Below are 25,488 nucleotides of genomic sequence, written 5' to 3' on the forward strand. Positions count from 1 at the left end.
CTCCTCCAAATAATTATTTTTTGTTCCGGATTGCTCCTTGTCCTTTTCCATAGCTAAAGAACCTTAGGGTACTTTCCTAAATATTGTATAATGTTTCCCCACTGACACTTGGTCCACTTGATGCACATCATTTCCTTGTTGGACCAGGAACATACATAGAAAATAGATCTGAACACACTTCGGAAACCCCTTACCCACTCTGCCCTTTACGATATTACTATCCCAGTCTATATTAGTATAATTAATGACACCCATTACAATTACTTTTTTTGCACCTCTCTGTAGTTTCCTTGAAAATTTCTTCCTTTATATCTTCCCCCCTACTTGAAGCCTGAAGAAAACACCCAGTAATGTGATGGTACCTATGTTGTTTCTTAGCTCGAACCAAATAGTTTCTGTCCTTGACCCCTTCAGAACATCCCCTCTCTCCAGCACTGTAATATTATCTTTAATCAATACTGCTATCTCTCCTCCTCCTTTCTTTTCTTCCCTATCTTTCTGAAACATCCAAGAATATTTAACACCCAGTCCTGCCCCTTTTTTGAGCCAGGTCTCTGTTATCGACGGGACATTCATCATTTTCCCACTTGGTTACCTGAGCCTGCAATCACCAACCTTATTTAACCCATACTATGCATTCGCATACATACACGGTAAACCTAATTTAGAACTTAGATAAAGGCAAAGCACTGCAGATGCTGGAAATCTGAAACAAAAACAAAAAATGCTGGAAAAGCTCAGGTCTGACAGCATCTGTGGAGAGAAAGACAGAGTTAAACTTTTGAGTCTGTATGACTCTTTTTCAGAGCTGAGGGAAGTGGTGAATTATACACTGTTTAAGGGGGATGGAATAGGTGAAGCTGGATAGAAGGCCAGCAAAGGAGAGATTGCGAAAGATGTCAAAAGATCATAAGACAAACAAAAGGTCAAAGGGTTGCTAAAAATGGTGGTGCTGGCCAAAAAAGGTGCTAATGGTGACACTAAGAGTGGAAAGCAGAATGTGATAATGGCAGGACCAGGGTAAGCACTCTGGAAAGTGTCAGATGGCCCGAGTGGGGGTGGGGCACGGGGAAGGGATGGTGGTGAGAAAAAAGATCGAAAAGGCTAAAAGCTGGGGATAAAACAATGAATAAAAATGGAAATAAATTTAAGAAATAATAATAATGAAAGTAAGTAGGGAAAAAATAAATAAAAATAAAAATGAGCATCGAAAAAATGGGGGGATCTAAAAGGGGTAGGGATGGTAGAGAGATTTCATGGTCTGAAGTTGTTGAACTCAATGTTAAGTCTGGAAGGCTGTAAAGTGCCTAATCGGAAAATGAGGTGCTGTTCCTCCAGTTTGCGTTGAGCTTCACTGGAATATTGCAGCAGGCCAAGGATGGATACGTAGGCATGAGAGCAGGATGGTGTGTTGAAATGGCAAGTGACAGGAAGGTCTGGGTCATGCTTGCGGACAGACCGAAGGTGTTCCGCAAAGCGGTCACCCAGTCTGCGTTTGGTCTCTCCAATGTAGAGGAGACCGCATTGGGAGCAGCGAATGCATTAGACCAAATTGAGGGAAGTGCAAGTGAAGCAATGCTTCACTTGAAAGGAGTGTTTGAGCCCTTGGACGGTGAGGAAGGGGGAAGTAAAGGGGCAGGTGTTACACCTTCTGCAATTGCATGGGAAGGTGCTGTGGGAGGGGGTTGAGGTGTTGGGGGTGATGTAGGAATGGACCAGGGTGTCCCGGAGAGAACGGTCCCTACGGAATGCCGACAGTGGGGGTGAAGGGAAGATGTGTTTGGTGGTAGCATCATGCTGGAGTTGGCGGAAATGGTGGAGGATGATCCTCTGCTTTCCACTCTTAGTGTCACCATTAGCACCTCCTTTAGCTAGCACCACCACTGTTGGCAACCCTTTGACCTTTTATTTATAACATCTTTCGCAATCTCTCCTTTGCCTCCACCTATCGCTGGCCTTCTAACCAGCTTCACCTATTCCACCCCCCCTTAAACAGTATATATTTCAGCTCATTTCTACTTCCCTTTACCTCTGAGTAAGAGTCATACGGACTTGAAAAGTTAACTCTCTCTTTCTCTCCACAGATGTTGTCAGACCTGAGTTTTTCAGCATTTTTTGTTTTTGTTTCTAATTTAGACCTTATCGCTTTCCCTCTGATCCCATCTATTACCTAAGTGTTTCTTACTGTCATTCTATCTGCTCTCCACATTTTCCTTTTTCTTCTCTGATGTTACTGCCTAGTTCCCATACCCCTGCCAAGTTAGTTTAAACCTTCCCCAATAACACTAGGAAATCGCCCCACAAGGACACTTATTCAGGTGCAACCTCAATGACTTGTACAGGTCCAATCTCTCCCCGAACCCGTCGCAGTGTCCCTGGAATCTAAAGCCCTTCTTCCTGCATCATCCCTCCAGCCACGCATTCATCTGCTCTACCCTCCTCTTTCTATACTCATTAGCGAGAGGCACTCGGAGTAACCTGGAGAATACTACCTTTGAGTTCCTGCTTGCGAGTTTCTTTCCTAGCTCCCAAACCTCATCCCTCTTTCTACCTATGTTGTTGCTACTAATAGGGGCCATGACCTCTGGCTGTTCACCCTTCCCTCCTCAGGGTGTTATGCAGGCGCTTGTTGACATCCTTGACCCTGGCGCAAGAGTGGCAACATACCATCCTGGATTCACCTCTGTGGCCACAAAAATACCCCTCTGCTCCTTTAACTATAGAATCACCTATTGCTATTGCTTTCCCAATCTTCCTGCTACTTTTTCTGCGCGCACCCCCCCCCCCCCCCGCCCCCCCACCACCTCTTTCTACATACCGCTGAGCCAGCTATGGTGCCAAGGACTTGGCTCTGGCTGTATTTCTCAGATGAACCATCACTCTCAGTGGTATTCAGAACAGAAAACTGGTTGGAGAGCGAGATGCACTCGGTACAGCTGCACTATCTGCCTGGTCCTCCTTGACCCATTCCATTTATGCTTCCATAACCTTAAGCTGCAGGGTGACCACATCCAGAAACATGCTATCCACAAAACTCAAGTTTCATGGATCTCAACAACTTCAAAATAACTTCTCTGATTTTCAATGCTATCCTTCTGCAAAAGAACCCTAGTGCTTTGCTTTTTTTAATAGTCTTATTAACCTGTCAATATTTTGTGATCTGTAGCCCTAGATCCCTCTGACCCCCTACCCTATTTAAACACTTATTTTCCATATGCTAATGACACCCAGCTTTACCTCACCACCACTTCATTCCTCCACTGTTGTTAAATTATCAGATTATTTAGCTGACATCCAGCACTGGATGAGCTGAAATTTCCTCCAAGGAAACCTTGGCAAGACTGAAACCATTGCCTACAGTCCTTGCTACAAACTCCATTCTGTAGCTGCTGAATCCATTTTTCTTCTTGGCAATGTCTGAGACTGAGCTACGTCACCTTGGTGTCATATTTGACTCTGAGCTGAGCTTCCGACCACATCTGTCTCATCACTAAGACCACCTGTTTCCACCGTAACATTGCCCAACTTTGCTTCTGTTTCAGCTCATCTACTGCTGAAACCCTCGTTCATGCCTTTGTTACAACTAGACTTGACTATTCCAACACACTCCTGTCTGGTCTCCCACATTCTACCCTCTGTAAACTTGAGGTCATTCAAAACCCTGCTTCCCATGTCCTGACTTACACCAAGTTCCGTTCACCCATCATCCCTGTGCTCGTTAAGGTACATTGGCTCCTAGTCAAGCACTGTCTTGATTTTAAAATTTTCCATCCTTGTTTTCAAATTCTCCACCATGGACTCGCCCATCCCTATCTCTGTAACTTCTTCCAGCCCCACAGCCCCCCAAGATATCTACATTCCTCTAATTCTGACCTCACGAGAAACAATAATTTTAATGGCTCCGCTATTGGTGGTCCCATCTTCGGTTGCCTAGGCCCTAAGTTCTGGAATTCCTTCCGTAAACCTCTCCAATTCTCAACCTCTTGTTCCTCCTTTAAGATACTCCTTAAAACCTACCTCTGATCAAGCTTTAGACCATCTGCCCTAATATTGTCTTATGCTTCATAGTGTTTAATTTTGCTTTATAGTGCTCCTGTGATTGCCTTGGGATTTTTTATTACTTTATAAAGGGATTTTTTATTACTTTATGCTATATAATCATAAGTTGTTCTTGAGTATGTGGCCTGCTTAATCTTCCTATCAAAATGTGCATCTCACACCTGCCTGTGTTGAAATTAATTTGCCAACTGCACATCCAATCTGCAAGTTTATTATTGCCTTCCTTTATTTTGCTGCAGTTCCCCTTCTTCATTAATTCATTCTGATTGGTGTTGCCTACAAATTTTGAAATTGTGCTTAAGACTCCTGAGTCCAAATCTTTACTGTAAATAGTGAACAATAATGGTCCCACCACTGATCCTTGTGATGACTACAGGGCCAATTTTGATCACATTCTAATCCCTAGCAATCTGGGACTTGTTCCACGAGCGGGGGCTGTGGCTTTTCTCGTAGGCTGCACCTTGTCTTCTCAACTGGGCTTCGTCCTGCTCTCCGCAGTCCTAACCTTCTGGTCTTGTTTTATTCTTAATAGATTTCAGTAATTGTCTTATTTTACAACATTCTCATCTGTCACTTGTACGTTATTTCTGGCTGGATCCTGTGTTTTGATAGCAATTTGCAGCAATCTTCTTTCTTTTACAAAGAAAACTGTTCTGCACATCAGTTGGCCAAGAAAACTGAAAGTGGAAGGCTTCGGCAAGAAGAAAGTTGTTGCAGAGAAACACGCTGCAGCAGCTGCTTGCAGGATATTCAAGGTACGATTACACTACATACTGGCCACTGTGGACTGTTGCAGTTGCGGCTGAGTGGCACAACAATTCTATTTGTTCTCCTTGGGTTCCCAGGGTAACATGGCTGAGGGGCTCTTGAAAGCTTCTATGTAGGTTGCAATGGAAAGTATTGCTGGAGCTTGCGATCAGGCTTCTTGGTGCCCGTTCATCTTTTGGAAGGTAGGAATCTGGTGCAGTGTGGCTTCCGATTATTGGGTAACATAGTTGGGGTTTTCTGGGTGTATTTCAGCTTCAGGAGGAAGTCAGCCACCAAATATTGGTCGGGTTCAGCTGTGGCACCATTCATGGTCAGATATCCTTGCCACCTTTGCTCATGGATGATTAATGCACGTAAGGATCACCAATACCCATTAGAATATTTACAGACAAAGGGGCAATGCTGTTAAGCACTGGGGCAAAGCTCCTGCCTAGATGTGGTGCTATGAGTCACCCTGCTTTCAGAACAGATACATATGTTCCGAAATCCTATCGCTTCTATGTTGTAAACCGCACACCATTGACTGATCTGGAGGTTTGATGATCAAGTTTGTTTCAAGACTGTACCTGTTGATTGTGTTTGGCAGCAATGGGGTCTACTGGGACCAAAGAACCAGCTGTTCCAAGCTCAAGAGTACCAGGATTTGGCTGCAAAATTTTCAGCTTTAGCTGTCGGTGAGCCACACTTGGTGATGGGCAACACAGTCAACCAAGCTTTCAGGAAGGAGAGTTTTGAGAAAGAAGCATCTCAACCAAGTGAAGAGGGTCTACTGGAGGCAAATGAGGTGGACGAGGAGGTGGAGGAAGAGATAATGGACTGTACGGAGTTTCTCTCTGTTACAGACAAAGCATCTCAGTCCAAATCCATGTCAAGGTAATCCCATAATTGTTTAATCTTCCTTCGTATTGTAGTGTTGGCTGGATGCAGAGCCTCTAACAACATTGCGATTGATGCTTCAGCACTGAGATATTCAGTGGGTTAGGCAGCATTTGAGGAGTGAAACAGAGCTAATATTTCAGGTGGAGGTGATCTATCTCCGTACTGCGCTGAAGTGTCAGGCTAGAAGTGGTCAGGTCTCTGGAGTGGACCCTGAACCTGCAACATTCTGACTCGGGTGAGAGTGCTAACACTGAGCCAAGGAGGAATGACAGGGAGTTGGGAACCAGTGCAATAGGTCAGCAAATAAATGACTGGGAACTAATGAACATGGCCAGTAGGACTAAGAGGAAGAGCAGGCAGGGAGAAATTACTGAACACAGTGAGACTGGGGGTCTGAAATGCATTTGTTTCAATGCGAGAAGTATAACAGGCAAGGCAGATGAGCTTCGAGCTTGGATTAGTACTTGGGACTATGATGTTATTGCTATTACAGAGACTTGGTTGAAGGATGGACAGGATTGGCAGATAAACGTTCCAGGATTTAGATGTTTCAGGCAGGATAGAGAGGGATGTAGAAGAGGTGGGGGAGTTGCACTGCTGGTTAGGGAGAATATCACGGCTGTACGACAGGAGGACACCTCGGAGGGCTCATGCAGCGAGGCAATATGGGTAGAGCTCCAGAATAGGAAAGGTGCAGTCACAATGTTGGGGGTTTACTATAGGCCTCCCAATTGCCGGCAGGAGATTGAGGAACAGTTATGTAGGCAGATTTTGGAAAGATGTAAAAGCAATAGGGTTGTTGTGGTGGGTGATTTTAACTTTCCCTATATTGACTGGGAATCACTTAGTGTTAGGGGTTTGGATGGTGCAGAATTTGTAAGGTGCATCCAGGAGGGCTTCCTGAGACAATATTTAGTAGTCCAACTAGGGAAGGGGCAATACTGGACCTGGTATTAGGGAATGAACCCGGCCAGGTGGTCGCAGTTTCAGTAGGAGAGCATTTTGGGAAAAGTGACCATAATTCAGTAAGTTTCAAGGTACTGGTGGACAAGGATAACAGGAATCCTCGGATTAAGGTGCTAATTGGGGGAAGGCTAATTATAACTAATATTAGGCAGGAACTGAGGAATCTAGACTGGAGGCGGATGTTTGAGGGCAAATCAACAACTGACATGTGGGGGGCTTTCAAACGTCAGTTGGTAAGAATTCAGGACCGGCATGTTCCTGCTAGGATGAAGGATAAGTATGGCAAATTTCAGGAACCTTGGATAACGAAGGATATTGTGAGATTAGTCAATAAGAAAAAGGAAGCATTCGCAAGGGCTAGAAGGCTGGGAACAGATGAAGCCCGTGGAGAATATAAAGAAAGTAGGAAGAAACTTAAGCAAGCAAGGAGTCAGGAGGGCAATGAAAAGTCATTGGCAACCAGGATTAAGGAAAATCCCAAGGCCTTTTATACATATGTAAAAAGCAAGAGGGTAACCAGGGAAAGGGTAGGCCCACTCAGGGACAGAGGTGGGAATCTGTGTGTGGAGCCAGAAGAAATGGGAGAGATACTAAATGAGTACTTCTCATCAGTATTCACCAAAGAGAAGGACTTAGCGGTCGATTTGTTTAGGGAAGAGTGTGCAGATAGCCTGGATCATGTTGAGATCAAAAAAAAGGTGTTAGGCGTCTTGAAGAATATTAAGGTGGATAAGTCCCCAGGGCCAGATGGGATCTACCCCACAGTACTGAGGGAGGCAAGGGAGGAGATTGCTGGGGCCTTGACAGAAATCTTTGTATCCTCACTTGCTACGGGTGAGGTCCCAGAGGACTGGAGAAAGGCCAATGTTGTTCCATTGTTTAAGAAGGGTAGCAGGGATAATCCAGGAAATTACAGGCTGGTGAGCCTTACATCAGTGGTAGGGAAATTATTGGAGAAGATTCTTCGTGACAGGATTTACTACCATTTGGAAGCAAATGGGCGTATTAGTGAGAGGCAGCATGGTTTTGTGAAGGGGAGGTCGTGTCTCAGTAACTTGATCGAGTTTTTCGAGGAAGTGACAAAGATGACCGACGATGGAAGGGCAGTGGATGTTATCTACATGGATTTCAGTAAGGCCTTTGACAAGGTCCCTTATGGTAGACTGGTACAGAAGGTAAAGTCGCACGGGATCAGAGGTGAGCTGGCAAGATGGATACAGAATTGGCTTGGTCATAGAAGACAGAGGGTAGCAGTGGAAGGGTGCTTTTCTGAATGGAGAGCTGTGACTAGTGGTGTTCCGCAGGGATCAGTGCTGGGACCTTTGCTGTTTGTAGTATACGTAAATGATTTGGAGGAAAATGTAACTGGGATAATTAGTAAGTTTACAGACGACACTAAGGTTGGAGGAGTTGCAGATAGTGAAGAGGATTGTCAAAGGATACAACGGGATATAGATCAGTTGGAGACTTGGGCGCAGAAATGGCAGATGGAGTTTAATCTGCACAAATGCGAGGTAATGTATTTTGGAAGGTCTAATACAGGTAGGAATTATACAGTAAACGGCAGAACCCTTAAGTGCATCGACGGGCAGAGGGATCTGGGTGTACAGGTCGACAGGTCACTGAAAGTGGCAACGCAGGTGGATAAGGTAGTCAGGAAGGCATATGGCATGCTTGCCTTCATCGCAGGGGTATTGAGTATAAAAGCTGGGAAGTCATGCTGCAGCTGTATAGAACCTTGGTTAGGCCACACTTGGAATATTGCGTGCAATTCTGGTCGCCACATTACCAGAAGGATATGGAGGCATTGGAGAGGGTGCAGAGGAGGTTTACCAGGATGCTGCTTGGTCTGGAGGTTATTAGCTATGAGGAGAGGTTGGAGAAACTCGGATTGTTCTCACTAGAGCGACGGAGATTGAGGGGCGACTTGATAGAAGTTTACAAAATTATGAGTGGCATGGACAGAGTAGATAGTCAGAAGCTTTTTCCCAGGGTGGAAGAATCAATTACTAGGGGACATAGATTCATGTGGTAGATGAGAAAACTTTAGAGGAGATGTGTGGGGCAAGTTTTTTATGCAGAGGGTAGAGAGTGTCTGGAATTCGCTGCTAGAGGAGGTGGTGGAAGCAGGTACGATAGTGGTGTTTAAGAGGCAGCTTGACAAATACATGAATAGGATGGGAATAGAGGGATACGGACCCCGGAAGTGCAAAATGTTTTAGTTTGACAGGCAATATGATTGGTGCAGGCTTGGAGGGCCGAAGGGCCTGTTCCTGTGCTGTACTTTTCTTTGTTCTTTGTTCTTTGAATGGAGTGTGGGGCAGCTCTCAGGCCTTGGCAATCCAAACCCAAAGAGTTGGCAATTCTCCTGTATTTTCACTTGTGTTTCCTATTTCTGTTTGTTCTGTTTAAGTGTTTTGGGCTTGAAGGCTTGCAATGGATCACTTGCCACTGGATGATCCTACATGGGAACACCAAATCTATCTTTGTCAGCAACCTGTGATAGGTGGAAATTATTGGGAACTGGGATCTAAAATATGTGGTTCTCTTGGCTCCATTTACATGCCTTCGGGTCTCTGAAGAGAAAAGGCTTGCATCTTTTGATTTTATGGGTCGGTAGGGAGGGGTGGGAGAGAAATTGTTCAACTGGATGTCACTGTCTGTTCATAATAAACGTGACAATTATTTTCCGGTTTGTCAAATTTTGTGTTTTAGCATTGATGCTCTTGGCTCCGGTCCACGTCAGGTTTTGGAGGTGCATGGTAGGAAGCGAAAAAAAACATGGGGAGCAATGGACCTTGGTCCGTTGGAGTTGGGGGCCGTGATTGAAGACTGGCCTGGGTGTCAATCTGAATAGATTACTGCACTATCTGGGTCTTCTGCAGATCAGTAATCTTAGGTTCTGCTCCTGACTTTTCCTTCCCTTTCAATCTCACTCTATGATGTCATAAGCTGTTGTGATATCAGAGCTGCTACCATGAGCTCACAAAGTAACAGTTTCATCATCATCCTATACTACCACTCTAGAACAAGATTTACTTTTGAATGCATTCCATACACAATCTCTTTGTGGCACAGTATAACCAACCTGCGGCTGTGTGCTTCCTTTCCTGTGCTCACTGTTTATGTGGCCAGTGTTAACACTGATTTTTCGCTGTATGTTTGGGCAGAGCACTGCGGGATATCATGACTGATGACACCAGCGCGATGAGGGCCCTAACCCAGTTCCCTGAGCCAAAGAACCTCCTGTCAAAAGTTATACAGATAGCGACTACCTCTTCTGCAGTCACGGTGAGTAAAAGTGAGCGACACGGAGATAATTTGATTGTTGTCCCTCTCAGAAGTTCTGAGGTGGCCTGACCTGGGCTGAGCGAAGGTTGAAGGTAGGGGAAGTTGGCTGTGGATGGTAGGGGGCCAGATTTAAAATGTGAGGACAAATGAATGCTCTGGAATTTTGCTTAATTATTCTTGGGGGCCAAGAGATTAAATTGGCATGTCGAGTCTAATATAGAGTAGTTGCTACGTGATTTTTGGACAGGGATTAAATGGGTGGGTAGAGTCCTAGTCGAGTCGAGTGTGCAGAACTACTCTTGTTGCCTGTTCACCAACACACTCTTTGTCCGCCTAATCAAATTCCTCTATGGCCTTAGCTCATCCTAGCTCTACAAAAAAATTCCCCCTGTAACTCACCTTGGGTTATTTTCTATGTTGAATACAAGTTATTGCCGCACTGTTGAGGTCAGTACCTGGGACACTGTGATTGGTATTGGTGTTTCTGGACTAGGAGAGGATGAAAATAAAATCATTTGGTGTTCCACTCTTGCTTGCTAGCCACCTGTGGGCATTAAATTTGAACAGCTTACAACACTCTCAGTCAAGGCTACCACATGAAGAATGGCCACTTGGTTGAGATAGCAGAGGCCTACTGGTGACTGAAACATGATTTTGGCATATGTCTGGCCCTGCATGAAATTTTGGAAAAAATTGGAAGAGGAAGGACAAATTTATTCCAATATGTGCCTTAATTTCTGATTTCAAAAAAATTGCATTTATAGAAGACCCTTCACCACCTCATTCCTCTATTTGGTTGCTACGGCACCAAATGTTAACACATAGTTAGTTAACGCTTCAATCCTTAGTTTTGCTGCAATATTGATTAGTCACATTAAAAACTACAGTGAAAAAGGATGTTTGGGTCAACATTTGATGTTGAATCCTCCACAAGGGCCATAGATCTAAGCCTTTGTACCTACTCTGTTCCTCTGTTCTTTATCCCCCTTTTGGTTAACCACCTATCTAACTTATTTTTAAATGTGACATGGTTTCTGCTTCAATCATGAATTCTGGAAATGTATTTCACAGTCTTCGTATAAAAGGGATTCTCCTGCTCTCTGTCCAAAGCCTTTTGCTTTTAAGCTTCTAACTACATCTCCTCGCCTGAGATCCTTCAAATCATTGGGGCCCATTTATATCTACTCTGCCCCATCCTTTTCAAAATTTTAAACACCTCTGTCGAATCACTCCATAATCTTCACTGTTTTAAAGCCCTGGTAAAACTTAACTCATTACAGTTTCATTAAGAACTATCTCCTGAACAAGCCTTGTTTAGTGGATATTGTAAGCAGGGAGTCACCGCTTTATATTTAAAATTTTACTCTGGACAATAATCTCCAGCAGGGTTAAAAATTACAAAAGAGAAAAAACTGGGTTGCATTTATATAGCACCTTCCACATCCTTAGGACGTCCCAAAGCAAAGTTCTTTGTCTCATTAACTGAATGCCTAACCAGATGCCCTTCCAGTATTTTTGCTGTATGTTATATGGGTTGCTGGACTTCCTGTTTGATGCACTCTGTAATGCAATTTTGCCACACATTTTAAGGAAGTACAAAAAAACAAAAGCAGCCAATTACAATGTACAGATATATTCTCCAAGAACAGAAAATGCCAAGAGCCACACTACCTGCAACTTCTTCATTGATCTCTCCATTAACAAAGTGAGGTTTCTGATATTCAGCCTGAATATTAACATTTGGACTTGCCCAGTGTTTATTTTCCATCATTTAGTTTTTAGCCTTAAAAGACTTCAGCTGCAGAATAGTATAGGGCGTTTCACATGGTGTAACTCCAATATTGTTGCATCACACGACTATCAGAGTGATTACAGATGAACTAGATCGACCTTTCTTTGGCCCAGCAATTCCTATGTTTCAGCTTATAAATGGCGGTCATACTTCTTTAACATGTATGTGCTACTCCATCAGGACTATCTGAGATACACCACAGAAGACGGTTCAGTGAAGATCTGTCGCCTTGAGGTGCAGTGGCCGACCCCGATGACCTTTGTTGCAAGTGGTCGGCGGAAAACCGAGGCAGAAAGAAGAGCAGCAGCTCTAGCCTGTAAGAAGTTGAAGGTGATTGCAACTTGTTCCAAGCCACACTTGTGCACAGCGTTGTGCTGGGTGCTGTGGCTGACATTACTAAATGTGTCTTTCTTTTCCCATGTGGAGTACCAGCTGAGTGATTAAATAGTGGATGGTCAGCTGTAAAACCTCTTATTGCTCTTCAGCTAGGTGATGGAATTTCAAATTCGCCATAGAGCCTTAGAGGTCTACAGCACAGAAAAAGTACCTTCGGCCCATCAAGTCTGTGCCAGTCAAACAAGTATCTAACTATTCTAATCCCATTTTCCAGCACTAGGCCCTTTTATGCCATGGCATCGCAAGTGCACATCCAAATACTTCTTAAATGTTATGAGGGTTTCTGCCTCTACCACCCTTTTAGGCAGTGAGTTCCAGATTGCCACCACCCTCTGGATGAAAAAATTCTTCCTTACATCCCCTCTGAACCTCCTGCTCCTTAACTTAAATCTATGCCCTCTGGTTATTGATCCCTCCACCAAGGGGAAAAGTTCCTTCCTGTCTACTCTATCTATGCCCCTCATAATTTTATACACCTCAATCATGTTCTCCCTCAATCTCCTCTGCTCCAAGGAAAATAACCCCAGTCTATCAAATCTCTCCTCATAACTAAAACTCTCCAGCCCAGGCAACATCCTGGTAAATCTCCTCTGCACTCTCTCTAGTGCAATCACATCCTTCCTATAATGTGGATTCCAGAATTACACGCAATACTCTAGCTGTGGCCTAACCAGCGTTTTATACAGTTCCAGCATAACCTCCCTGCTCTTATATTCTATGCCTCGGCTAATAAAGGCAAGTCCCCCATATGCCTTCTTAACCACGCAAGGAGTCAGAGGATGGGGAATCAAGGGCAAGAACAAAAGACAGAAAGGGGAATAAGAAATCAGGCAGTGAAATCAAGGGCAAGAGTCAAACAAGGCCTCAGTGAAAAATAGTGGGAACGGGGCAAGTCATGTTAAAAAGACAAGCCTTAAGATTTTGTGCCTTAATGAGAGGAGCATTCGCAATAAAGTGGATGAATTAACTGTGCAAATAGATGTAAACAGGTATGATATAGTCGGGATTATGGAGACATGGCTGCAGGGTGACCAGGGATGGGAATTGAACATCCAGGGGTATTCAGTATTTAGGAAGGACAGACAAAAAGGAAAAGGTGGTGGAGTTGCATTGCTGGTTAAAGAGGAAATTGACGCAATAGTGAGGAAAGATATTAGCTCTGACGATGTGGAATCTGGATGGGTAGAGCTGAGAAACACTAAGGGGCAAAAAACGTTAGTGAGGGTTGTATATAGACCCCTAAACTGTAGTGGTGATGTTGGGAATGGTATTAAACAGGAAATTAGAGACGCATGCAATAAAGGAACATCTGTAATTATGGGTGGCTTTAATCTGCATATAGATTGGGCAAATCAAATTAGTAACAATACCGCAGAGGAAGAATTCCTGGAGTGTATACGGGATGTTTTTCTGGACCAAGACATTGAGGAACCAATTAGAGAACAGGCCACCCTAGACTGGATATTGTGTAATGAGAAAGGAATAATTGGCAGTCTAGTTGTGCAAGGCCCCTTGGGGATGAGCAACCATAATATGATAGAATTCTTCAAGATGGAGAGTGACTTAGTTGATCCTGAGACTAGGGTCCTGAATCTTAATAAAGGAAACTGTGATGGTATGAGGCGTGTGTTAGCTATAATGGATTGGGAAATGTTACTTAAAGGGATGACGGTGGATAGGCAATGGCAAACATTCAAAGGCAATTTGCAACAATTGTTTATTCCTGTCTGGTGCAAAAATAAAACAGGAAAGGTGACCAAACCTTGGCTTACAAGGGAAATTAGAGATAGTTTTAGATCCAAGGAAGAGGCATACAAATTGGCCAGAAAAAACAACAGACCTAAGGATTGGGAGCAGTTTAGAATTCAGCAAAGGAGGACCAAGGGATTGATTAAGAAGGGGAAAATAGAGTACGAGAGTAAGCTTGCGGGGAACATAAAAACTGACTGTAAAAGTTTCTATAGGTATGCGAAGAGAAAAAGATTGGTGAAGACAAATGTAGGTCCCTTACAGTCAGAAACAGGGGAATTTATAATGGGGAACAACTAAATGGCTGACTAACTAAATACATAGATAAAAACAAAAAGCTAAAAGCTACTGCGGATGCTGGAAATCCAAAACAAAACAAAAACAGAATTACCTGGAAAAACTCAGCAAGTCTGGCAGCATCGGCGGAGAAGAAATCAGTCAACGTTTCGAGCCTCCATGGCCCTTCGGCAGAACTGCAGTTGTAACTAAATACATACTTTGGTTCTGTTTTCACAAAGGAGGACACAAATAACATACCAGAAATGTTGGGGAACACAGGGTTTAGTGAGAGGGAGGAACTGAAAGAAATCAGTATTAGTAGGGAAATGGTGTTGGGGAAATTGATGGGATTGAAGGCCGATAAATCCCCAGGGCCTGATAATCTTACATCCCAGAATATTTAAGGAAGTGGCCCTAGAAATAGTGGATGCATTGGTGGTCATCTTCCGAGATTCTATAGACCCTGGAACAGCTCCTACAGATTGGAGGGTAGGTAATGTAACCCCACTATTTAAAAAGGGAGGTAGAGAGAAAACATGGAATTATAGACCAGTCAGCCTGACGTCAGTAGTGGGGAAAATTCTAGAATCCATTATAAAAGATTTAATAGCCGAGCACTTGGAAAACAGTGGCAGAATCGGACAGAGCCAGCATGGATTTATAAAAGGGAAATCATGCTTGACAAATCTACTGGAACTTTTTGAGGATGTAACTAGTAGAGTTGATGAGGGGGAGCCAATGGATGTGGTTTATTTGGACTTTCAGAAGGCTTTCGACAAAGTCCCACATGAGTGATTAGCGTGTAAAATTAAAGCGCATGGGATTGGGCGTAGCATATTGAGATGGATAGAAAACTGGTTGGCAGACAGGAAACAAAGAGTTGGAATAAACGGGTCTTTTTCCGAATGGCAGGCAGTGACTAGTGGGGTATCGCAGGGATCGGTCCTGGAACCCCAGTTATTCACAATATATATTAATGATTTAGATGAGGGAACTAAATGTAATATCTCCAGATTTGCAGATGACACAAAGCTGGGTGGGAGGGTGATCTGTGAGAAGGATGCAGAGATGCTTCAGTGTGATTTGGACAAGCTAAGTGAGTGGGCAAATGCATGGCAGATGCAGTATAATGTGGATAAATGTGAGGTTATCCACTTTTGTAGCAAAAACAGGAAGGTAGATTATTATCTGAATGGCTATAAATTGAGAGAGGGGAACGTGCAATGAGACCTGGGGGTCCTCATACACCAGTCACTGAAGGTAAGCATGCAGGTACAGCAGGCGGTAAAGAAGGCAAATGGCATGTTGGCCTTCATAGCCAGAGGATTCGAGTACAGGAGCAGGGATGTCTTTCTGCAATTATACAGGGCCTTGGTGAGACCACACCTGGAGTATTGTGTGCAATTTTGGTCTCCTTATCCGAGGAAGGATGTTCCTACTATAGAGGGAGTGCAGCAAAGGTTTACAGGTGATTCTTAGGATGGCGGGACTGACATATGAGGAGAGATTGAGTCGGTTAGGATTATATTCGCTGGAGTTCAGAAGAATGAGGGGGGGATCTCATAGAAACCTATAAAATTCTAACAGGACTAGACAAGGTAGATGCAGGAAGGATGTTCCAGATGGTGGGGGAGTCCAGAACCAGGGGTCACAGTCTGAGGATACGGGGGTAGACCATTTAGGACTAAGATGAGGAGAAATTTCTTCACCCAGAGAGTGATGAGACTGTGGAATTTGCTACCACAGAAAGTAGTTGAGGCCAAAACATTGTATGTTTTCAAGAAGGAGTTATATATAGCTCTCTGGGTGAAAGGGATCAAAGGATATGGGGAGAAAGCTGGAGCAGGCTATTGAGTTGGATGATCAGCCATGATCATAATGAATGGCAGAGCAGGCTCGAAGGGCATAATGGCCTACTCCTATTTTCTATGTTTATCTACCTGTCCTGCTGCCTTAAGAGACCGGTGGACATGCACGCCAAAGTCCGTCTGATCCTCGGTACTTCCCAGGGTCCTACCAGTCATTGTGTGTTCCCGTGCCTTGTTTGTCCTGTCCAAGTACATCACCTCACACTTATCCAGATTAATTCCATTTGCCACTGATCAACCCATCTGACCAGCCCATCTAGATCCTCCTGTAATCTAAGGCTATCCTCCTCACTATTTACCACCCCACCAATTTCCGTGTCATCCAAGAATTTACTGATCAACATTCAAGTCGAAATCGTTTATATATACCACAAACAGCAAGGGACCCAACACCAATTCCTGTGGAACCCCACTGGACACAGGCATCCAGTCACAAAAACACCTCTCGACCATCACCCTCTGCTTCCTGCCACTCAGCCAATTCTGGATCCAATTTGCCAAATTGCCTTGGATCCCATGGGCTCTTACCTTCGTTATCAGTCACCCACGCCGGACCTTAGCAAAAGCCTTGCTGAAGTCCAAGTAGACTACATCAAATGCATTGCCCTCATCTACACCTGGTCACCTCTTCGAAAAATTCAATCAAATTGGTCAGTCATGACCTCCCCTTGACAAAACCACGCTGACTGTCCTTGATTAATCTCTGCCTCTCCAAGTGTAGACTAATTCTGTCCCTCAGAATTGCTCCCAATAGTTTCCCCACCACTGAGGTTAGACTGACTAGCCGGTAGCTCCCTGGTTTATTCCTTCCTCCCTTGAATAACGGCACCCCGTTGGCTGTCCTCCAGTCCTCTGGCACCTCTCCTGTGGTTAGAGAGGTATTGAAAATTATTGCCAGCACCTCTGCTATCTCCTCCCTTGCTTTACTCAACAGCCTGGGATACATTTCATCCGGGCCTGGAGATTTATCTACTTTTAAGCCTGCCAGACCACTTACAACCTCTGCCTTTTTTATGCTAATTTCTTTAATTATATCACTGTCCTTCTGCCTGATTTCCATGCCCACATCGTCCCTCTCACTTGTGAACACCAACACAAAGTATTCATTTAGAACCCTACCCACGTCTTCCGGCTCCACACACAAATTACCACTATGGTCCTTAATGGGCCCTACTCTTTCCCTAATTATCCTTTTACCCTTAATCTACTTGTAAAATAACTTTGGATTTTCCTTTATTTTATTTGCCAAAGTTTTTCATGCCCCTTTTTGGTCTCCTAATTTCCTTTTTAAGTTCCCCCCTACACATTCTATACTCCTCTAGGGCTTCTGCTGTTTTGAGCCTTCGGTATCTACCATAAGCCTCCCCTTTCCTCTTTATCCAATCCTGTATATCCCTTGACATCAAGGGTTCCCTGGATTTGTTGGTCCCACCCTTTATCTTTACTGGAATATATTGGCCCTGCACTCTCCCTATTTCCTTCTTGAATGAGTCCCACTGCTCTGACGCAGATTTACCTAAAAGTAGCTGCTCCCAGTCCACTCTGGCCAAATCATATCTGATCTTATTAAAATCGGCCTTCCCCAATTTAGAATGCTGATTCCTGGCCCATCCTTGTCCTTTTCCATAACAATCTTGAATCTAACGGAGTTATGATCACTATCTGTAAAATGTTCCCCCACTGATACCTCTACCAATTGTCCGGCTTCATTCCCTAAAATGAAGCCCAGGACTCTCTTGTAGGACCTTCTACGTACTGGCTTAAAAAGCCCTCCAGGATGCATTTTAAGAATTCCGCTCCTTCTAAACCTATCACACTACGGCTAACTCAGTTAATGTTGGAGAAGTTGAAATCCCCCGCTATTACTACCGTATTATTTTTATACTTCTCTGAAATTTGCCTACATATCTGCTCTTCTATTTCTCTCTGACTGTTTGGGGGCCAAAGTACACTCCCAGCAACGTGATTACTCCTTTTTTGTTTTTCAGTTCTACCCATATGGCTTCATTTGAGGAGCCTTCTAAGATTTCATTCCTCCTTACTGCTGTAATTGATTCCTTGATCAATATTGCGATACCCCCTCCTTGTTTACCTCCTTCCCTGTCTCGTCTGAAGACCCTATATCCTGGCCATCTATCAGGAAGAACTGATGTGTTCTGACTTAATCAGCGATTGCTGCAGTTGTGGAAGCACCAACACCAAATGGACTGCAGAGGCTTAAGACGGCCCACTTTCTCAGGGTAACTAGGGAGGGGCATTAAACGTGGCCCTATAAATGGTATCCGAATAGCAAGAAAAAATTGTCCTCAGTGCTCTCAGAAGGGAAGAAATATTAGACATAGTTCATTCTCTTGCATGATAGAGTAAATGTTTCTCTAAGTTGTCCTATGAGATACTCCCAGAACAAGTTACAAATTGGGTAAAGCTCCCTTCAAACTGTCCAGTCAAACACTTCCAGGGCAGGCACAGCACAAGTTAGATACAGTAAAGCTCCCTCTGCACAGTTCCAGCTACGTACCTCAATCTCAGCCCCCTAATGTACCAAGGAAACATTTTCCCATTTCTCACGCCAGCCATTGTGTAGTCTTTACAAGTGAGGTTGTTATTCAGAGCTTAATTAGGAGGCATTTTTCATACTGTGCATGCATACCCATCAGGAATTGTAATAGAACCTTATCATACTTAGTCCTTCAATTTGAATTGGATTTGATGTGATTCCCAATGATGAAAAAGTGTCTTTGTGAATCATTGCACCACACCATCCACAATAATTGTGAACTAGTGATCAATTTGTCTGACATGGCTCTTTTCACTACATTGTGCATGCTGGACAAAATATTTCAGAAAAGTAGAGATAAATTTGTGTGTATTTTCCAGGATTTGGGCATGCTTAACCAGAAAAATCATCCACTGACCCATGCCATGTACAATCTGACTGCCATAAAAGAGTTGAGTGAAAAGGAACGGAGGCCGACCAGGCTAGAAATCCCTGAGAGCCTCCAGCAACGAATCCAGCAATATCTGGACCAGGTCAGTTGCAGCCTCGTATCCATTAAATTAAGGGCTGACATATCTGCCTGTTACTTAAGACAATTGTCGATTCAGAATATCTTGCTTGTTTCACCTCATGATCTTATCCTACCTTATCAGGTCTGTTAACTTGTGTCATTCTTTTCAAATTTCAATAAACTTCTTTAAAATTGTGGTGAGACTGAAGAAACTGTTCTCCTTAGAGCAGAGAGGTTCAAAAATTGAGTGGCTTTGAAAAAGTAAATAAGGAGAAACTTTCCACTGGCAGGAGAATTGGTAATCAGAGGTCACAGATTTAAGATAATTGGTAAAAGAACAAGAGGGCAAGTTGAGAAGAAATGTTTTTGTACAGCAAGTCATGATGATTTGGACTACACAGCCTGAAAAGGCTGGTGGAAGCAGATTCAATACTAACTTTCAGAGACATATAATTGAACAGGAAAAAATTGCAGGACCATCAGGAAAGAGCACTGGTGTGGGGCTAATTAGATAGTTCTTTCAGAGACAACACAGACATAATGGGCCAAATTCGCACCTGTCCAATAAGATGCTAATTTTATTAACAGTTCTCCTCTGAAAGTATTGTTTGTTGTTGATATCGAATTCCACAGGCACTGAAGTCCTCTGGTAGCGTAGCTGAACCCAATCCCTTGATTGCAAGTCTAGTCACTGAGTGTCTTCTGGCTTTCTGCTTTTGGAGATGATTGTTGGTGGAAGGTTGCAGGGTGTACAAGAGCAAAGCCTGATCCCATTCCCATTCGACCTCTCCAACCACATGTTCCAACAGAGTTTGTTGAACCCTGGAGCAGAAATCCTGGTGTCCCTTCTCTTGTAGCTAAGTGACAGCAGGACCAGCTGTGCATAGCAACTCCCATGACAGCAGTGTGATAAATGATCCCTGCTCCTCTTCGAAATATGCCATGGGATCTTTCTCGGGCAGACAGGGCCTCAGTTTAATGTCTAATCTGAAAGATGGCACACAATGCAACACTCCCTAACCACTGCACTGTAGTGTCAGTGGAAAACCTACCCTTTGATTTCATTTTTCTAACAGAAACTAATTTATCAAGCAAAATGCAAAAGTTTCTGCAGTTTAATTAACCCTTTCCTTACCTGATCCGTTCACCTGCCCTCCCTCCCTAGATTGCTGGTCCGGTGACATTATCATTACGCCAACATCTGTCTTCTGGACTGCCCTAGAAATCTGCTCTCTTGTACAAGGAGTTGCTGCTCAAATAGGCCCACCACCACAACCACCCTTGGGGTAACTAGAGCTGGCCAATAAACATGGCCCTGCTAGTGTTGCACACATCCAAGCAACAAATTAAAACCTCTGAACCTCTGATATTGAGGGTTGTGGGTAAAGTAGATGGGAGTGGGGCTAATTGGATTGCTCTTTCAAACAGCCAGTGCAGGTATGATGGGCTGAATGGCCGCCTCCTGTGCTGTGTGTTTCTACAAATCATCGTCTGAACCCGCACGCGAAGAATGTCTAATTGAGTAAGATACCAGACAACAACTGGGAATGAAAGGGCTTGTATTTATGGGGAGTGTCATTGTGCCTCTCAAACACTCAATGTTCCTCCCATTACTTTGAACAAAACTGTGGCAAAGAGCTGACACCTTTAGCAGAGAAGGGGGGAAAATTAGGAAATTATTCTATTTGAATGTTCGTCATTCTTTTTTGTGGAATGTCTTCAATATTTGCTCATTAAACAGAGAAATTCAGCTAATCCTTTTATTCTTTCTCTACCTATCCTCCCTGCCACACCTGTGTCTGCCTCAGTACACATTAGAGACAGCCCCTGAACACTATGACTGTGAGCACAAGCCTATCAGCACCGGCCCAGAGATTGTGGATTCAATATCTAGCAGTGATTTGATTAGTGATGCCATCACAGGAGAAATGTATGTCCCAATGTTGCATGGAGAAGCAGAGCGAATCAGTCAGAAACTGCTCTGGCTTTGGCAGAAATCTAGGCCTGTGAAGGTTAAGCCATTGCCCGTGGACTTGCACAAGAAAGCAATAGTTTCTACCATTGAAGAAAATCAGGTCATTGTCATAGCTGGAGCAACTGGATGCGGAAAGACCACCAGGATACCTCAGTTCATATTAGAGAAGTTCATAACCGACAATCGAGGAGCGCACTGCAACATTTTAATTACACAGCCCCGACGGATCAGTGCTGTGTCGGTGGGGCAACGGGTGGGCTACGAGATGGGGCCAAGCCTGAAGAAAAATGTGGGCTACCAGGTGAGGCTGGAGAGTATGTTGCCGCCTCGGGGAGGGGCCCTGCTCTTCTGCACTGTTGGTATCCTGCTGAAGAAACTGCAAGGGAATGCCTCACTAGAAGGCATCAGTCACGTCATAGTGGATGAAGTCCACGAACGTGACGTCAACACGGACTTCCTGCTCATTTTACTGAAGAATGTGATAGAAGCCAACCCAAATCTGAAGATCATCCTGATGAGTGCCACCAGCGATACTGAGCGGATATCAGAATATTATGGGAATTGCCCCATAGTGACTGTGCCAGGGTTCATGTTTCCAGTGAAGGATTATTACCTGGATGACATCCTGCCAATGTTGGGGCGAAAGAAGACCATCCAGCTCAATCAAGTAAGTAGCCTGGTAAAGAAGGGACGAACTTGCATTGATGGAGCTCCTTTTCTGTTTCCAAATGTCTGAAAACAAATTACAGCCAATTAACAATTTTTGAACTGTAGCCATTTGTTATGCAAGCAAGTATTAGTCAATTTGTACAAGTCAGATAATTGACCATTTAATCTGATTTTGGGTGCTGTTGATTGAAGGATAAATATTGGTTAGGGATATTGGAAGAACCCTCCTTTTCAGTTGCTACCTTGGTTCATGTAGATGTTTCAAGGTTCCTGAGATTAAATGTTCAATTCTTGGAGTGCAGCTTCAGTTTGAAACCTACCAACTCAGTGGCAAGAAGGATACAAGCTCAGCCAAGCTGACACATACAACATTGTAAAGTAGCAGAAAGAAGAGATGTACACTGACATCAGAGCATTAATAATCAGGGAAGGTGATGGGGAATGTTCTTGCTCAAACAGACAACAGTAAATTTAGTTATTTAAATAAATCTGGGATTAAAAGTTAATATAAGCAGTGGTGACCATGAAACTATTTGATCCAAAGCTTTTAGTGCAGGCGACTAACTGAGCGAAGACTTGGAGTTTGGTTGCGGCGGGGTGGGGGGGGTGGGTGCGCGAAGGAGATGTTTGTTTCCTCTTTCTATCTTTCTTACATAGAAACATACATAGCAAATAGGAGCAGGAGTAGGCCATTCGGCCCTTCGAGCCTGCTCTGCCATTCATTATTATAATTGCAGCAAGTTATCATAAGACATAGGAGCAGAAATTAGGCCATTCGGCCCATCGAGTCTGCTGCGCCATTCAATCATGGCTGATAAGTTTCTCAACCCCATTCTCCTGCCTTCTCCCCGTAACCTTTGATCCCCTTACCAATCAAGAACCTATCTATCTCGGTCTTAAATACACTCAATGACCTGGCCTCCACAGCCTTCTGTGCCAATGAATTCCATAGATTCACCACTCTCTGGCTAAAGAAGTTTCTCCTCATCTCTGTTCTAAAAGGTCTTCCCTTTACTCTGAGGCTGTGCCCTCGGGTCCTAGTCTCTCCTACTAATGCTAACATCTTCCCCACGTCCACTGTATCCAGGCCTTTCAGTATTCTGTAAGTTTCAATCAGATCCCCCCTCATCCTTCTAAACTCCATCGAGTATAGACCCAGAGTTCTCAAATGTTCCTCATATGTTAAGCCTTTCATTCCTGGGATCGTTCTCGTGAACTTCCTCTGGACCCTCTCCAGGGCCAGCACATCCTTCCTGAGATACGGGGCCCAAAATTGCTCACAATACTCTAAATGTGGTCTGACCAGAGCCCCAAAAAGCCTCAGCAGCACATCCCTGCTTTTATATTCTAGTCCTCTCGAAATAGATGCCAACATTGCATTTGCCTTCCTAACTACCGACTCAACCTGCAAGTTAACCTTAAGAGAATCCTGGACTAGGACTCCCAAGTCCCTTTGCACTCCAGATTTCTGAATTCTCTCCCCATTTAGAAAATAGACTATGCCTCTATTCTTCCTACCAAAGTGCATGACCTCACACTTCCCCACGTTGTATTCCATCTGCCACTTCTTTGCCCATTCTCCTAACCTGTCTAAATCCTTCTGCAGCCTCTCCGCCTCCTCAATACTACCTGTCCCTTCACCTATCTTTGTATCATCTGCAAACTTAGCCAGGATGCTCTCAGTTCCTTCATCTAGATCATTAATGTATAAAGTAAAAAGTTGTGGTCCCAACACTGACCCCTGCGGAACTCCAGTAGTCACCGGCCGCCATCCTGAGAAGGACCTCCTTATCCCCACTCTCTGCCTCCTCCCAGACAGCCAATCTCCTATCCATGCTAATACCTTGCCTCTAACACCATGGGCTCTTATCTTACTGAGCAGCATCCTGTGCGGCACCTTGTCAAAGGCCTTCTGGAATTCCGGGTAGATAACATCCATTGGCTCTCCTATGTCTAACCTGCTCGTTACCTCCTCAAAGAATTCTAATAGATTTGTCAGGCATGACCTCCCCTTGATGAAACCATGCTGACTTTGCCCTATTTTACCATGCACTTCCAAGTATTCTGAAGTCTCATCCTTAATAATGGACTCTAAAATCTTACCAATGACCGAGGTCAGGCTAATCGGCCTGTAATTTCCCGTCTTTTGCCTCACTCCCTTCTTAAACAGGGGGGTTACATTAGCGATTTTCCAGTCCTCTGGGACCCTCCCTGACTCCAGTGATTCCTGAAAGATCGCCACTAACGCCTCCACTATCTCTTCAGCTATCTCCTTCAGAACTCTGGGGTGTAATCCATCTGGTCCAGGTGATTTATCCACCTTCAGACCTTTCACTTTTCCTAGCACCTTCTCTTTGGTAATGGCCACCATACTCACCTCTGCCCCCCGATTCTCTTGAACTTTGGGGATGTCACTCGTGTCTTCCACTGTGAAGACTGACGCAAAGTACCTATTCAGTTCCTCCGCCATTTCTTTGTTCCCCACTACTACTTCTCCAGCGTCATTTTCCAGCGGCCCAATGTCCACTTTTGCCTCTCGCTTACCCTTTATATATCTAAAAAAAACTCTTGCAATCTTCTTTTATATTACTGGTTAGTTTACCCTCATATTTAATCTGCTCCCTTCTTTTTTATTTGTCCTCTGTTGGTCTTTGTAGGCTTCCCAATCCCCTGGTTTCCCACTGCTCTTCACCGCATTGTATGCTTTCTCTTTAGCTTTTATGCTGTCCTTTATTTCCCTTGTCAGCCATGGTTACCTCATCCTCCCTTTAGTATGCTTCTTCTTCCTAGGGATGAATTTTTGCTGTGTCTCCCAAATTACTCCCAGAAACTCCTGCCATTGCTGTTCCACTGTCTTTCCTGCTAGGCTCATCTCCCAGTCATTTCTGGCCAGCTCCTCCCTCATGCCTCTGTAGTTGACTTTATTCAACTGTAATACCGTTACATCTGATTCCAGCTTTTTCCTCTCAAATTGCAGGGTAAATTCTATCATATTATGGTCACTTCCTCCTAAGGGTTCCTTCACCTTAATCTGCCTCATTACACATCACTACATCTAGAATTGCCTGTTCCCTCGTGGGCTCTGCCACAAGCTGCTCCAAAAAGCCATCTCATAGACATTCCACAAATTCCTTTTCTTGGGATCCACTACCAACCTGATTTTCCCAGTCTACCTGCATATTGTAATCCCCCCATATCTATCCTTGCTCCTGTACTCAAATCCTCTGGCTATGAAGGCCAACATACCATTTGCCTTCTTTACCGCCTGCTGCACCTGCATGCTTACCTTCAGCGACTGTTGTACGAGGACTCCCACATCTCGTTGCACAATCCCCTATCTCAATTTATAGCCATTCAGATAATGATCTGCCTTCCTGTTTTTGCTACCAATGTGTTTCTTACCCCATAGAAATTGGTTCTTGCTCTACTATAGGGAAAGGAACTAGTTGTTTGGTGAGTTTCTGGTAAGTGGGTAAGTTCTATTCTACCCCTAAGGTTTAAAAGAGTACACAATTTGGTGGTAAATTTAATCAAATATATAAGAAAGCAACATTAAATAAGTGATTAATATACTTAAGTAATTGTTTAAAACGCATTAAGAATGGCAGGACAGGTGATGTGTCAAGACTGCAGCATGTGGGAGCTCTTGGATACCATTGTCATCCAGGACAAACACATCTGCAGTTAGTGTTTGCAGCTTGAGGAACTTCAGCTCAGAATCATTGAGCTGAGCTGCAGACTCTGCGACACATCAGGGAGGGGGAAAGTTACCTGGATGTTTTATACCAG

General features: G+C 44.0%; 1 protein-coding gene across 2 annotated transcripts in view; it reads left to right on the plus strand.

Annotated features, from left to right (window-relative positions):
- Positions 1-25,488, plus strand: part of dhx30 (DEAH (Asp-Glu-Ala-His) box helicase 30) — a 125,440-nt gene that overhangs the window by 14,647 nt on the left and 85,305 nt on the right. The window contains exons 3-8 of one of the 2 annotated variants that reach the window (XM_078540847.1): positions 4,704-4,814; positions 5,414-5,700; positions 9,843-9,963; positions 11,936-12,085; positions 18,925-19,077; positions 20,864-21,697. In XM_078540847.1, coding sequence (XP_078396973.1) covers positions 4,704-4,814; positions 5,414-5,700; positions 9,843-9,963; positions 11,936-12,085; positions 18,925-19,077; positions 20,864-21,697 — 1,656 coding nt within the window. The remainder of the gene's footprint in view (positions 1-4,703; positions 4,815-5,413; positions 5,701-9,842; positions 9,964-11,935; positions 12,086-18,924; positions 19,078-20,863; positions 21,698-25,488) is intronic. The other variant, XM_078540848.1, reaches the window with a different exon arrangement.

Source organism: Cetorhinus maximus, chromosome 4 (genome assembly GCF_964194155.1).
Source record: "Cetorhinus maximus chromosome 4, sCetMax3.hap1.1, whole genome shotgun sequence".
NCBI classification, from domain to species: domain Eukaryota; kingdom Metazoa; phylum Chordata; class Chondrichthyes; order Lamniformes; family Cetorhinidae; genus Cetorhinus; species Cetorhinus maximus.